Raw genomic sequence first — 15,794 nt, 5'->3', positions numbered from 1 at the left:
ACCAATACTTTCTAATAATAAAATTAACTTGAAAACAAAACATGTGGTTCCAAATCAAAGGCACGTTAGTCCATCTCATACGACATGTGCCTGGATGTGTCTTGCAAAACGAGTGTGCTTCTTACAATGTGAGCTTGTGCCTTACAATGCAGACACATGTCTTACAATCCAATCTGTGGACTCTCTTGTTTGCATCTCAAACATGTTGTGTCTGTGAAATAACGAAAACTTTCAGTCATGCATGTTGAGATAGATTTTTCATGTCCATATGCTTGTTGACATACATGTCTAGTCCATTGGTGTGTCAGTGCTCATAAATGCATGTGACACGTTTGTCGCAGTTACATGGAGCAAGTTACATTTGAGAAAAATGTAGAAATGAATTTAGTGAGATAATATTCTGAAATTGCGCTATCCATCGTTATACATAGTTTGCTACATACTTGCTGGAAAAAATTAAGCACATGCACTTTTTTGAATAAAATCGTTTCTTATGTATTTAGGGGAATCCATCACTCCAGAGCACTAGATATGTCTCTTGACATGCAAGACACACATAGAGGATTGGGGAAATGCGTGCCTAGAATTTTCATTCTTTGTTCGCAAACATGGTGTCTCTACTATGTAGACACGATTCCACAGATCAGACAAACAAGATATGCATGCCCATTTTTACAATTCATATGTCCTCGTTGTAAGGCATACATGCCGATTTTGTAAGCATGTAGAGTGCACGTGTCTTATGATTTGGACACTTCAGACTTCGATTTGGATCCACATATTGAGACATATATATTGTATGGAGTCTATCGACATGTCGTACCAGACTTGGCAAATAATAGGTGGTGAGTCAGATTGTTCGCATCAAGGTTTAAAAAAACGGACTTGGCAAATAATAGGTGGTGAGTCGGATTGTTCAAATCAAGGTTTAAAAAAACGGATCGGTGACTCGAATCGTCCTCACCCATACGCGTGTCGGATGGGTGGATTCGATCGGAGAATCGGCCAAATCGGCAAGTTCTGTCTCAAAAGTTTTTCAAAAAATCACTATAAATCTCTAAAAATAGTGTTCTTTTAGTTTCTAAAAAAAATTAGGAGTGGTGCATGATGTACTCTCATTACTTTGCAAAAATAAGTGACTACTGAGACATTGTTTTCCTATCTTGATGTCTATATAATTATTAATTATAATATATTATTATAATATTGCATCAAAATAATTTTATAATATAAGAAAACACTTCCATAAGATTAAAAAAACAATTTCCCATATAAAGTAAAATTTGTATCACATGAAAGTATCAAATATTTATTAATTCGCGTTACTCATCCAAAATTATTACAACCTAACTAACTATGATATTATACTGAAATTATTGGTTTATATTTGATAATTATTTTAGTATAAAAATAAGAACAAATCTAAAATGTCTTTTAATATCATCTAATTTAAATAATCTTATTTTCAACTATAAGAAAAAATAATACATTACATAATTTATAATGCAAATAAAATAATAAATAAAATACAAGATTTGGTTATTCCTGTATAATTATCAAATATAATATTATAATAAATATGATTTAAAAATGATTAGAAAACGCTTCCATATTATATGATTAAAAACAAAAATAACCCCCCCCCCCCCCCCCCCCCCCCCCCCAATAAATTTTAATGTGATAATTTATAAACAAAAAACAAAAAAATATTTTTACCCTAAAAAATGCAAAAATAGATATCAAAATTCAAAAAATAAAAATGCCTGACAGCAACATAATTGGCGAATTTTCAAACCTTGCTTAAATGGATTCTAAAATTTTAAATCAAAAAGAAAAAGCTTGCATGGATTCTAAAATTTTAAATTAAAAAGGAAAAAACCAGGCCTTATCTTCAAGATCGATTGGAAAAAAGCTTACGATCAGGTTGTTTGGTCAATCCTTGATCTAACCTTACACAGGATGGGTTTTGGAGAGAGATGGAGGAAATGGATGAAAGGGTGCTACTCTAGGCCCTTTTTCTCGGTCCTCATCAATGGTTCCCTAAGGGATTCTTCCCTGCCTCGAGGGGCCTTAGACAAAGAGACCCATTATCCCCCTTTCTATTCACCATAATGGGAGAAGTTTTCAGTCAGTCCATTTCCAGATTATACCAGGCTAGCTTACTATCTGGTTTCAAAGTAAGTAGAGCATGCCCAATAGTGTCTCACCTGCAATACGCAGATGACACACTGGTTTTCCTTGATGCTAATGAGAGGGAGATCCTTAACCTTAAAATTTTCCTATCTTGCTTTGAATAGCTACTGGTTTTAAGGTCAATATGGCTAAGTCAAAAATGATTGGAGTTGGCCTAAATGCATCCCAAACAAGAAGCTTTATCCCAGGGTGGGAATGGGCGGTAGAAGACCTCCCCACTACTTACCTGGGACTCCCACTAGGCCTTGGTAGACCCAAAAAACAGATGTGGGCCCAGGTGGTTGATAGAATAGATAGAAGGCTAGCTGGGTGGAAAGGGCGTTACCTGTCTTTGCCAGGCAGATGCACACTTATCAAAGCCTCTTTAGCAAATACACCCATCTTCTTCATGTCGCTATATCAGATTCCAGTTACTATAGCTAAGGGGATCGATGCACTTATGAGAAACTTTTTGTGGTATGGTTCGGCAAAGACCAAGAAAATACACCTTCTATCCTGGAACAAGATTTGCACCCACAAAACGAAGGGAGGTTTGGGGATTAGAGACTTAAGGAAACAAAACTTGGCACTGCTGGGAAAATGGTGGTGGAGGCTAGCTTATCACGAGAACCAATTATGGGCTCAGGTGATAAAAAGCAAATACAACCTTCCTTCTTCAAAGTGGCTGCCAGAGATTAACACACCTGCCTCAGGGTCAGGTATATGGAAATCTTTAAGGTCCATCCTCCCAAGCTTTAGAGAGCACATTAGATTCTATGCAAGAGGAGGAAGTAGAGTGAGGTTCTGGGAGGACAAGTGGCTAGCCTCCTTAACACTCAAAGACAGATTCCCCTCACTTTACATCCTTTCTAATTACAAAGAATCCACAATAGAGGAGGTCATGACCAACTTAGGTAGCAGAAGGACTTGGAGTCCGTCGTTTAGAAGGCAGCTATCTGAGGACGAACTTCTTGCCTTCTCTTCTCTAAGCTTGGAATTGCATGGAGTCTTCCTAGCTTAGTCAGGGAAAGACTCAATGATATGGACTCCTTCCCCATCAGGAAGATTCTCTGTTAAATCTTTTTATAAGGTTCTAGTAGAGGGGAATGACAATTCTGGCATCTCAAGCAAAGCATGGGACCCTATAGCTCCACCAAGGGCCCAATTCTTCCAATGGCTTGCAACTCTAGGTAAACCCCTAACCATTGATAATCTCCAGAAAAGAGCTTTCAAATACCCAACGGATGTGTAATGTGCTTAGAAGAGGAAGAAAATGTTACACACCTGTTATTACACTGCAAGTTTGCCTTTTCTGTATGGAGCAAACTCATCCAGTTGTTTAGTTTGACATGGGTGATTCCACCTTCTATTCCGTCTTTGATAGCCCAATCTTTCGAGGACAAATGGAGAAAATCAGGTAAAATTCTGTGGAAAGCATCTTTAGCAGCTACTCGATGGCACCTATGGAAGGAAAGAAACTCTAGAACTTTTCAAGGGGAAAAGGACTCCACCCTCACTCTCTTCCATAAAATAACAGACTCTGTTATTTTTTGGGCAACCCGCCATAAATTGTTCACGGGAATTTCCGCATCTTCCTTTCTACAAGAATGGAGTAATCTTCTATTTCTCACCCATCATAAAAGTGAAATCAATCCCAGATGGACCCCTCCCCTAGAAGGTCAGATTAAACTCAATTTTGATGGGTGCTCTTTAGGTAACCCTAGTCCTACAGGCATTGGAGGAGTGTTTAGAAACTTTGAAGGAACTATCCTCCTGTCGTTCTCGGAGTTCATAGGAACAAAAGACTCACAACCAGCAGAAGCTTTGGCCCTTCTAACTGGAATCAAACATTTTAACCTTATGTGGGGTGGAATCCTGCTCATAAAAGGAGACGCCAAGAATATCATAACCTGGGGATCTTGGAAAAGCGACCCACTTTGGTATTTGAGTCACATTTTTAATGAGATTAACCACTTATGTAGGAACCTGGATGTCACGTGGCAGCATACCCGAAGGACCGCAAACGCAACCGCAGACGCACTCGCTAAAGGAGCAGCACGTCAATCTTCTTCACTGAATGCTTAGTTTAGATAGACTATGTACAAGGGCAACTATAGGCCCTTCATCCTTTTGTCTTTTTTTGTATACGGGCAGTTCTATAAGCCCCTCCATGTAAACTACTTTAATGTAGAGTTCAACTTGTGACTGGACTGCTCTTGGTCCTCCCCTCAGGGACCACGATACAGGTTGGGCTAAGCTTAGAGGCCAACAGTATCGAACTTTATGTACTATGTACTGTGTTTCTCTTTTATAATTTTAAGTTAACAGTTATCAAAAAAAAAAACTCCTAAACTATAATTTTACCTCAAAAAGATGCTATACAATATGATCCTACAAGAACATAATTGGTCAATTTCCAAATAAAAAATTAATAAAATAAATTTTTTTCCTCGTCTACTAAGGTTGAATATTATTATTACTATGGCCTAAAAAATAAAGGTTGATTATGATTATTATTATACAATGTTGATATATTAATAGAATATGAAAAATTTTCTTGCCATTAAAGTAGAAAATTTTTGTGCCATTGAGGTAGAACGTTTTGGTGCCATTTCTTTGTTATAACATAACCTAATGGAAAGGCAAATTTAGTCAAATTTAGGCAAAACCGTTTTACTTAGTGTTTTCTCCAGTCCACTTTCATAACATGCAAAATGCTTCCATAACATTTCGTGTCATTAGATATAAACTAATGGAGGGAGAAGGAGTGAAACAAAGAAGAGGGAAGAAAAGTAGAAAGAGAAAAAGAAATCCCACATCGGAGATTTTAGGAAGAAAAGTAGCCCATAAAACGTTAATCATGCATGGTATAGGTGTGTTCACTCGTGAAGGTGTGACGCATTCGATTGCTGGTACAGTTGTTTGGGAAAAAGTGATGGTGACATCATCAAGTTGTGCACTCTATCCCATGGAAACGCCTTCAAAATCGTGTACGATTTACCAAAAAATTCAAAAATCTTGAACACACGGCGATTTATTGTTTGTAGCCGGCTAGATCCCGTTTTTTATCCAGAACCGAGACGGGCTAGACGATATCTGATTCGGATCGCCCGATTTCGGATCGGGTCACCAAGTTTTTAAACACTGGTTCGAATCCATCACTCCTGATCACTAGATGTCTCTTGACATGCAAGACACACATAGAGGGTTGGGAAATCTTTGTTGGCATGTTTGTTTAGAGATTTCATTCTTTGTCCGCAAACATGTTGTCTCTACTAGGTGGAGATGACTCCACGGATCGGACAAACAAGATATGCATGCCCATTTTTACAACACGTATGTCCGTGTTGTAAGACATGCATGCCCATTTTGTAAGCATGTACGTGCATGTGGACGCATCTGACTTTGATTTGAATCCATATACTGAGACATATATATTGTATGAACGTTTCGTACCAGACATGGAAAAGGATAGGTGGGTGAGTAAGATTGTTCGAATCTGAGCCAGACAAGGAGATGGTATCATTGTCCTTGTAGCATAGGGTCTATGTATGATGTGGCTGAAAGGATAAGCTATACTGAACCAATGCAACTATTGACCTTCAAAGCTTCTGTTTCACAATAATTCTGTAGATTGGATAACTGAATTCTTAAAAAGATGTCGTAATACTGCCAACCAACGAATGTACAACTGTTTTATTTCATGGTTAATTTTGAAGTTCAATCGCCCACAGCTGTCGGCTATATTTTAATTCAGCAGAGTTATGAAGATAATTCTAATGGATTATATTTGCCCAAATATAACATGCCTGCACATGCCTATTATTGTTGCTTCTGCGTAGATAAGAGTTAAATAGAACAAGTGTAATTTTGTAGACCACAAGATCCAGGTTTTCTTGGGCTGGCAAATAGGTTCTCTACTCATTTTGGCTTTGATACACTTGCTATCTTAGAGATGGTATTTGAAAATATCCCATCCAAGAAAAGATATTTTAAATTGTCAAATCCATGTTTCACTTTCTGCTGTCCATTACCAGGCATATTGCTTGTACCGACAAAATAAGCTTAACGAAGCTCTGGAGGTACTAAGAGGGCTTGAGAAAAATGCCAGTGTTCTGCAGCTGGAAGCACAGGTTCTTTATCGATTAGGCAAAACAGATGCCTGTGCAGATAGCTATGAGAAGTTGCAAAAGTTGAAGATTGACTCACTAGATTTGAAGACTAATATTATCGCTGCTTTGATATCGGCTGGTCGAGCTTCTGAAGTTCAAGGTGTAGTGGATCCCCAAAAAGTTACTTCAAGTCGCAGCTTTGAGCTGGTTTATAATACAGCTTGTTCATTGATTGAAAAGATGAAATATTCCGATGCAGAGAAACTGTTGCTTGCTGCTCGAAGGTAGTATGGGTGTTTGCTAGAGGTTGATTTTCTTTTTCGGTATGCTAAATAAATTGATAAGGAACTATCAACGGCCATTAGTTGTGTATGAATGAAATGTGTGTTTGCATGCCCACAGGTTTTTTGTGGAGCCATTCATATCTAGGAAGAATGTGTCTAATTTACATTTGATTGAATTGCTTTTGTTTAAGAAACTGCCCATATTATGGTTGACATTTCATTTCCTTATTTTAATACCTACAATACATAGCACAGATGCTGTTTAGGTCTTCCATTAGAGTGGATCTAAATTACATTTGGGTATTCAGCTTAGGACTAACAAGTATGTTTGCAAAGATGTGTGTGTGTTTGTGTCTATCTATCTATCTATATATATATATATATATATATATATATAGACAAGATATACATACACACAGACATACAAAAAATGAGGGAGCATGTGCATGCGTGAACGAGCTTCCGTTATTTTTAAAAGAGTGTATGTAATTTACTTTTTTCTATTAAAATTATTTGATAATGGCTTTTTTCTGTGAGGCACAGTTTGTTTCAATCAACTTGCAATTTAACAGTGCATGGGAAACATAAATACTTAGTACAACAGCATGCTATGGTCTTCACAGGATGGGTCAGGAAATGCTGATGGAGGACGATTTTGCTGAGGAGGAAATTGAGAGTGAGCTTGCTCCGATAGCTGTCCAGCTTGCATATGTCCAACAGGTGATTTTACATACCACTTAATGTACTAAAAGAAAAAAAGTTATGCCTATAGAGTTAACAAGAAGCACATTGTTTAGTTTGGCTGTATATTTTTCTAATAGTAGATTGGTTATTTATTCAGTTAATGGGACAACCCCAAGAAGCTTTGGAGGCTTACACAGATATCCTGAATCGCAATCTATCAGATGCTTCCTCTTTAGCAATTGCGACGAACAACCTTATTGCCTTGAAGGGAGCAAAGGATGTTTCAGATGGGTTGAAGAAACTGGACAGGTTCATAGAGAAAGGTGCAGGTTCACAGCGCTTTCAACTCGCTCAAGGTCTAGAGCTCAAGCTGTCCTCTAGGCAAAAAGAAGCGATTTATGCTAACCGCTTACTTCTAGTCCTCCAAGCCAACAAGTTGGATCAGGTTTGTTGCTTGTTTTTCAATGGAAAACTACAAACAAGGTTTTAAAAAGAAACAGGGAAAATGGCAAAAAATATTTATCTAAACCCTCAAAAAATCTGTTGGTTTTGCTGCATCTTATGAAAATTGGGTTTTAACTGTTGGAATATGGTTTTGTTCAAGAAAAAGAAAATAACACGACAAATGTAGTCCAATGTTGTTCTGTTTTATTGCGATTACTTGTAATTTCAATAAATTTCGGTTCAGGCCATTGGCTGAAAACTGAAACGTGTCTAATGACTTATTAATATGCTGGATGTGCTACCCCCATGTCTTTCCAATTATGACTGGGGATCTTTCCTGCTTCCTAATTTCTTCTTAAGGTTGTTTCTTTGATGTGAGAGTATAATATGATCCATATGATATGACCGCGAGCTATATTGTCATGCAATATTGATGGACAGTGATGGAGAGAGTGGGACATACCACATGGGTCATGTCACATCGTAGTGTGCCCCCACTCTCTCCATCACCATCCAACAATTGATTGGATGACAGTAACACTTTTGACTATAGCTTTTCTATGATATATTTTTCTTACTTTAATTTCCTACTATGATTAAAAGAGAGATCCTACTATGGAGGAAAATTTTTCAAAACAAGGGGTTAATTCTTCTGTTGACTAGATAGAAGAATAGAAGGATCCTTCCATTAAACAAAACGGGTTAATGCTTCTATTGCCATCTATGTCTCTATACCCCTTCTCACTCGATGTTGCAGGCTCGAGAACTGGAGGCTGCAATCTCCGAGATGTTCTGTGACACCCTAATTTCTGCCCTTCTCAAAGCCTCTCTGTTAGCCCGAGAGAACAAAGCCACCAAAGCCGAGGAAACCCTTGAACAATTTGCCAATCGTTTCCCTGACAAGGCAAAGCCTGCCCTCCTTGCCCTAGCCCAACTCGCAGCCGCCTCCAACCACCCCCTTGTGGCTGCCAACTCCCTCTCTCGCATCCCTGAAATCCAACACCTCCCCGCCGCTGTGGCCACTTGCGTGGCCCTCCTTGAGCGTGCCGGTGCCCTAGACAAGGCGTATGCCTTGCTCGACGCTGCTCTTCGCCAATGGTCCAATTCCAAAGCCGATGTGCCCAAGCTCGAGCTCATCGTCTATGCAGCCGCTTCCTTCAAGCTCAAGCATGGTCTTTTTGTCGAGGCCGCTAAGCTCTATGACGAGGCAGTGAGGAGGTTTGGTGGGGTTGAAGCCTTGGTTGGTGCAGTCATTGCGGCTGCTCGTGCAGGTCAAATAGAGATGGCAGAGTCTTTTGAGCATAAGCTAAGGGCTTTGTCGAGTGTTGACGTTGACAGCCTTGAAAAGAGCTCTGGTGCTGGGGTTATGGGGAAGCCTATAGAGGTTGCTTCTTTATCTATAGAAGAAGAGGAGAAAGCAAAGGCAAGGGCGAAAAGGAGGAAGAGAAAGAGAAAGCCAAGGTACCCGAAAGGGTTTGATCCTGCAAACCCTGGTCCTATGCCGGACCCTGAGAGGTGGCTTCCAAAGAGAGAGAGATCGAGTTATAGGCCAAAAAGGAAGGATAAGAGGGCAGCTCAAGTGAGAGGGTCCCAAGGGTCGGTTGTGAGAGAGGGACCGGCAAAGGGAGGTGGGAGTCAGAGTGGGTCTCATCAAAGTGGAAATGCTGAAGCCTCGACTAGCAACAAGGCCCCAGTCGCTGGTTCAAAGTCTAGGAAGAAGTCTCGGTTTTGAGGTGGTGAAGTTAAGGGGCATGCTCTTTGTTGTTGTTGTTTTGTTTCGCATCAACAAAAAGCCCTCTGAAACTTTTGTTGGTTGTTATGGGTTAGGTTTCGGGAAAACTAGGATTAGGATTTCTGACTTGTGCAGTCATTTTTGTTATGATTTTTGAAAGGGCTATAGAGATGTCTCATGTGGTTTTTGATAATGCACACTTATGTTCACAATAACATGTTCTTGCCTTATTGATTGTTTTGTCCTTTTGATGAGCAATTGTTTGTTATTGATCTATTTTTAATGCATGACTTTTTGATGATGTACATGAATGGTGTACAAGTTATAGCAGTTGGAGTCCATTGCCTTAAAAAACTTCTTTTTGCAGACCACTTCTCTAATTGCAGCTAACTCTGGAGCCATAACGTAGAGGGAGTGGGGGGATGGTGAGAGGCTCCCATCAGAGTAACGTGGGACAATGTTTGTTATTGATCTATTTTTAATGCATGACTTTTTGATGATGTACATGAATGGTGTACAAGTTATAGCAGTTGGAGTCCATTGCCTTAAAAAACTTCTTTTTGCAGACCACTTCTCTAATTGCAGCTAACTCTGGAGCCATAACGTAGAGGGAGTGGGGGGATGGTGAGAGGCTCCCATCAGAGTAACGTGGGACAATGGTGGTGGGGTTGGTACCGGGTTGCATCAAACCGATGACCGTAGGGTTGAATTGATCCTGATTCACGATAGGGTCTAAATTTTTGATGCAGTGGTTTGGGTCCGGGTCAAACTTTAGACTTTGTTGGGTGAGGCCTTTTTACACTCCTATATTTGAGGCCCTTTTAAACTCCTATAATTGAGGCCCTCCCATTTGGACAAGACCTTGAAGCAAGCTTTCTGTGAGAACTCTTAAACCCTCAGGCTCAGTGATATCAAGCCCTAAGTCTCCAGGCAACAAAGAAAAGAGGAAGGCTCCATATCACTACGCTTTGGAAATGGCACGGTGGAAGATGAAAAACGATCAATAAAATATTACTTAAAAAATAGTTTGAAGAACTGCCATTAGGTTGTAATAGGTCTCACTCTCTCACCATGGTAACATGTTAATTCTTATTAACAAATTTATATGATAATTTGCATAGAGTATTGGCTATATAAATATGAAAATGTATATAATGGACTTTGCTTTTAATAAAAGAGGTCAGAATCATTATTGGCTTTAGATGTTAAATTGGATTGTCGGAGATGTGTCATTAACAATTCTAAATAAAATTTCTCGAATGTTGTAACTACTGATCTCATGAGTGATTGTGCCCTTCTTATATAAAAAACGGATGGTCTTATATTGTATAGAATTATACAATATAGCGCTTCACTGAACAAACAATTCTTAGTTACAAAGATTTGCAATTACATACTCCCTATCCATACTTAAAAATGGAACTCATTCACTCGTTATATTCATCTATTTACATTAACTTATTTCATAATCCCTGCGCTGGTCACTAAATTTCCCTCCATAACAGCTTGAGCATCCATGGAACATCCGCTTCGTATTTACTCCCATCTTATCACATTCATCGGAGGATGAAGTTTCTATAATGCCCATCTTATCACATTCGTCCGAGGATGAAGTTTCTACAATGCTTGAGCTTGACGAAATCTAATAAATTCTATGATGGCTCTAAAATCAATTTTCAACACTGACAATAAAATTTGAAACTCAAAAACTCGTACAGACCTTGCAGATCTTTGACCGACGATCTAGACAATTTGTTAAAATAAATTTTTTTTTAGAGCTTGAAATCTTAAGTTTTTTTTATAACCATAATGGCCAAGATGATCCAATTGCAATTTTCGATGAGTTGTGGAGTGAACCTTTAATTATTTTGATAGCATTGTAGCCCTATCAAACCATTTTCCTTCATCGAATCATGCTACAATTTTTTGTCGCATGGAACCTTTCCTATTTATCCTTCTCATACGTAGATTCCTTCACTTTTCTGTCACTTTTATTTATTTATTTTTTCTTTTTTAATATGTTAACGGTGGAAATGGAGGGTGGGCCGTTATGCTGAGGCATCTGCCCCTCTAACCACTGATGCCCCAACCCTAGGCATTTGCCCTTCTGACCACAGATGGCCCAACCCCATTCCCTTTATTACTACTTTTCTCTTATGGGTATTGGTACCTTTCAACGTTAACATAACTTTTCTTTGTAAGGAAAAATATATAATGAGACTATTTATTTTTGGTAAAAAGTGGTCATAATTAATGTGGATCATTGGATGTGAAATTAAATGGTTATATTTATTCTAATAATCAATCTTCAAACTTTAAAAATAAATTTTTAAAACTTCGTGACACACCCAACCTATCAAATTTCAAACGGATGGTTATAAGAAATTGCGGTTTCCTTATATAAAATGTAAATGTTCATATACAATCCTTCGTTTAAAAGGAGGCCACCCATTCCTTGTGGTGATGTTTGTAACAAAGTACAACTATAAACAGCCAAGGAGCTTTGTGCCTTAGTCACCTTCATATGATTTGTTCACAGGAAATGATAAATTTGTCAATGCAAATTTCATATGATTCCCCTTGTCTTTTTCCCCCGACAGGCATTTCTTTCATTCTTCTCTCTTTTAAGTAACTTCCAACTTCTTGTATTTAGAGAGTGACATACCAAAGGTCGGATTAATAATTTCCCAAAAGATGTAATACTCCCACGGGAGTATATATCGTCCATTACTCCCTCAGTTAAAACCTACACATGAGTAGTTTTTAAGAGCCCATAGACCTTAGTACTTAATATTTTTTAGAAAAAGTTAAACTCTCTATGTATTAGAAATATTAATGTCTCAAAATTGAACAGAGATGGTCCAATTTTTTAAGGGTGAGATCTAAGTATCAAAAAACTTAAAATTCAATTTCGGTGGCTTGAATATTCGTCTTATCCAAAAATTTGAGATTAGAGAAGCCTAACTAAATAGGTCTTTTAACTGGAGGGGATAGAAGCACAGTATGCTCCTACGGGAGTATAGTACAGAGAGAGAGGGAGAAGAGGGGATTGTTAATTGAATGAATAGAGAGACCTGACTCATTGGCAACGTGGAAGTCGCCAATTTAATCAAACACAAATCTGCGATGCAAAAGGAACTATGCTACCTCGTACAATGCTATGTATTAAATTAGATGCCCACCGAGAGAGAGAGAGAGATGTCATTCAAGATAAGAGAGAGAAGGGGGAGGAGAGAGAGAGGGGTTCTCTCTAGAGAGAGGGGTTCCTAGAGAGAGAGAGGGGTTCCTATAGAGAGAGAGAGCGAGGGGGAGGAGAGAGAGAGGGGTTCCTAGAGAGAGAGAGAGAGGGGTTCCTAGAGAGAGAGAGAGAGAGAGTGAGGTTCCCAAAAGACAATGGGATTGTTGCCAAAGCATAGGATTGGGCCGGTTGATTGAAATCCATGTTTGTTGCAATGAGAGAGAGAGAGCCTGCCTTGTTGATAACGCCCTCACAATGCATTCCCTTATTTAACACCCTTCCCCCCCACCTCTCCAAAGGTCGGGCAACCATCAAACACTTCACTTTCAGCTCAAACCATGGCGCCCAGCCTCTGTTTTCAACCATGTGACCGAGTGGAGCACCTCTCAGTCCCCAACCTCATTCTCCTTGGCCTCACTTGGCCCTTCCACCCATTTCCCCACACCCCACTTTCCGGCCATGAAGACAAACAAGGCCCATTGTCCGGTCTGGAATTCCAATTTTCCGGCAAGAAGGAAGACCCCTTTTCCGGTCTCGAAAACCCCTTTGCCCTTGGGAAAGAGAGCCTGGTCCCCGGTAACAAAGAAAACCAATTCGCCGGTGACGAAAGCAAGTTGTCGATCACATTCCCCGGCGATGAAAGCCCATTCACTAGCAAGGGAGGTCAATTTTTCGGGGACGAAAGCCAGGAAAACCGACTGAACAAGCGACTGTTTTCTGATGCAGAAAGTCCATTTTCCGGCAAGGGAAACTGGTTTTCTGGCAGGAAGAGGCCAAGGGCCGATCAACTCGGCTTCCGTGACCACGTGTTGACATACAAAGAGCAATTTGCCGAAGCTGAGTCCCTCCTCATCCAAGACAGTAGTGGAGGAGCCCCAGAGGCCGAGGACACTGGCGGAGGCGGCGTTCGCCTCGTACAACTTCTCATGGCGTGTGCCGAGGCTGTGGCTTGTCGGGATCAAAAACAAGCTCGAACACTCTTATTCGAACTCCATGCTGAGGCCTCGCCCTTTGGCGCCCCGTTCCAGCGTGTGGCTGCCTGCTTTGCGGCTGGGCTCTCTGCTCGTTTGGCAACACTTGCTTCTGCACCAGGGCCGCTGATGCTAGGCCAGCCAAGCATGGAGGAGCGGAGCGAGGCGCTGAGGCTTGCGTACGAGGCGTGCCCGTTCATCAAGTTTGGACACTTCGTCGCGAATGCTGCCGTACTGGAAGCCTTTGAGGGAGAAAACTCTGTCCACGTCGTGGACCTTGGCATGACTGCCTGCCTACCGCATGCGCCGCAGTGGCGCTCGCTTTTGCGAGCCCTTGCGGCGCGACCCGGGGGCCTGCCGCGCTGCATGCGACTCACCGCGGTGGGACCACGCGCAGCACCATTGAATGCCATTGGTGCAGAGCTTTGCGCCTTTGCGCAGAGCCTAGGTGATCCAGGGTTGTTTTAATCATTTTGTTCTGGTTAAGTATACCATGCTACATGTAGATCGTATCTTAATGCAGCCTGCACTGTGCATTGACAAGATTGGATGGTTGAGATGAATTGTTTTCTCCATTTTAATGGAGAATGAAGGAATCTAGTGGAGGAACAGTTCGTCTCAATCATCTGTTTTCATCGATGGGAACTCCAGAGATTGACATATAACGTTTTGTTCGTATGATGCATGTATCATAGTATATGCTTTTCTATTATTATTTTTTACTATTTTGGGTTATTCAAACTCTAATTTTGATTTCTTCGTGGGATTAGATTAGATTGAATAAAGAGTCTAGAAACAATGTTGCTAGAGTCGCTTTGCTTTGGTTCATCTGATGCTAGTCCTAATCCATCTCTTCATTTGAGCCTATTCGGCCGAATCGGCATGCTTTGCCCAAAACCTTTTGATTTTATATACAATTTTCTATTTTGTTTCTTTTAATCTTTAAAATGACCTTCTTAAAATTGCCCAGACCACCAAAGTGCTTCTATTCTACAGCTAAATCAAAGCAAATTTAACAATAGTTGAAAAGATTGATATTGTTAAAGGTTTAAAATCATGGATTGTATGCAAGGAGATCATATATAATGAAAGTCACGATCATTCTCACTAATCAAATTAGATAGCTTCGGGTAAATCACAAAGTCTCTCAAAAAAACAAAAAAAAAAAAGTTTGAAGTTTTATGTTTATTAAATGAAACTCTGACAATCACCTATTTAAACATAAAAAATACAAGAATGATTATGGTTTCTTTATATAAAAAAATAAATGTACCAGGGTAGACAATCCCTAACCTAGTCTTTCTTGACTTAATTCATGTAGTGTATTATCACCCTTTATTTTTGCTGCCTTTTTAACATCAACTTTTCATCTGCATCACCAGGGATTGATCTCCAATTTGCTGCTGTGGAGACCACCCTCGAAAGCCTAAAACCAGAGGACCTCGCCCCTGAGCCCGGTGAGGCACTTGCGGTGTGCTGCGTGCTCGAACTGCACCGTGCTGTGAAGGAGAGCCGTGGAGCCCTCCACTCTGCGCTCCGTGGGGTGCACCGCCTTGCACCCCGCGTACTCACGGTCGTCGAGCAAGATTCCGGCCACAACGGCCCCTTCTTCCTCGGCCGTTTCACTGAGGCCCTCCACTACTACTCCTCAATCTTTGACGCCCTCGACGCCAGCCTCCCCCGAGGGGACACTGGGCGCATGCGGGTTGAGCAACACCACTTTGGCGAAGAAATCAAGAACATTGTCGCGTGCGAGGGGGCAGATCGCGTCGAGCGGCACGAGCGTGCAGACCAGTGGCGCCGCAGGATGAGCCGAGCAGGATTCCAGTCCGCACCAATCCGGCTCGTGGGACAGGCTCGGAGGTGGCTGGCCGACACTTGGACAGGCGAGGGATACACCGTGGTGGACGAGAAGGGGTGCCTCGTGCTCGGATGGAAGTCGCGGCCCATCGTGGTGGCCTCATGCTGGAAGTGCGCTCAGTGAGGGGCACCGTGTGTGCCTCACAAGCAACGCCTGGCGCTTAGGTGCACCATGCGCCTTAGTGTTGCTAGGCGCCTCTTGGAATGAAATAAAGGTTGTTGCTCTTTGATTTGGGGCCATGACCCTGAGAGCGCACAGAATAAAGAGAGGCAGTTATTAAAGAGCTTGGGGCGCCG

The 15,794-nt window shown here is 40.9% G+C and overlaps 2 protein-coding genes across 2 annotated transcripts in view; both read left to right on the top strand.

The window, feature by feature from the left end:
- Nucleotides 1-9,686, top strand: part of LOC18441846 (SRP72 RNA-binding domain-containing protein) — a 34,485-nt gene extending 24,799 nt beyond the window's left edge. Inside the window, exons 3-6 of the mRNA XM_006852073.4 lie at nucleotides 6,210-6,568; nucleotides 7,192-7,288; nucleotides 7,410-7,697; nucleotides 8,454-9,686. Of these exons, the coding sequence (XP_006852135.2) occupies nucleotides 6,210-6,568; nucleotides 7,192-7,288; nucleotides 7,410-7,697; nucleotides 8,454-9,428 (1,719 nt within the window). The 3' untranslated portion in view covers nucleotides 9,429-9,686. The remainder of the gene's footprint in view (nucleotides 1-6,209; nucleotides 6,569-7,191; nucleotides 7,289-7,409; nucleotides 7,698-8,453) is intronic.
- A 2,993-nt stretch (nucleotides 9,687-12,679) lies between these two features.
- Nucleotides 12,680-15,779, top strand: LOC18441847 (GRAS family protein RAD1). Its single transcript, XM_006852074.3, has 2 exons — nucleotides 12,680-14,085; nucleotides 15,020-15,779. The coding sequence occupies exons 1-2, from the start codon at nucleotides 13,005-13,007 to the stop codon at nucleotides 15,619-15,621; spliced, it is 1,683 nt and encodes a 560-aa protein (XP_006852136.1). The 5' UTR covers nucleotides 12,680-13,004; the 3' UTR covers nucleotides 15,622-15,779.
- The last annotated feature ends 15 nt before the right edge of the window (nucleotides 15,780-15,794 follow it).

Source organism: Amborella trichopoda, chromosome 6 (assembly GCF_054954075.1).
Source record: "Amborella trichopoda isolate Santa Cruz 75 chromosome 6, AtrichopodaSantaCruz75HAP2 v2.0, whole genome shotgun sequence".
NCBI classification, from domain to species: domain Eukaryota; kingdom Viridiplantae; phylum Streptophyta; class Magnoliopsida; order Amborellales; family Amborellaceae; genus Amborella; species Amborella trichopoda.
This window is presented reverse-complemented; position numbering and strand designations above follow the sequence as displayed.

Bases quoted from the DNA above. Each gene is read 5' to 3' on its own strand.
- LOC18441847 (XM_006852074.3), top strand. From the start codon at position 13,005: ATGGCGCCCAGCCTCTGTTTTCAACCATGTGACCGAGTGGAGCACCTC. The intron at 14,086-15,019 runs GTGATCCAGGGT...CTGCATCACCAG, and splicing joins CGCCTTTGCGCAGAGCCTAG to GGATTGATCTCCAATTTGCT.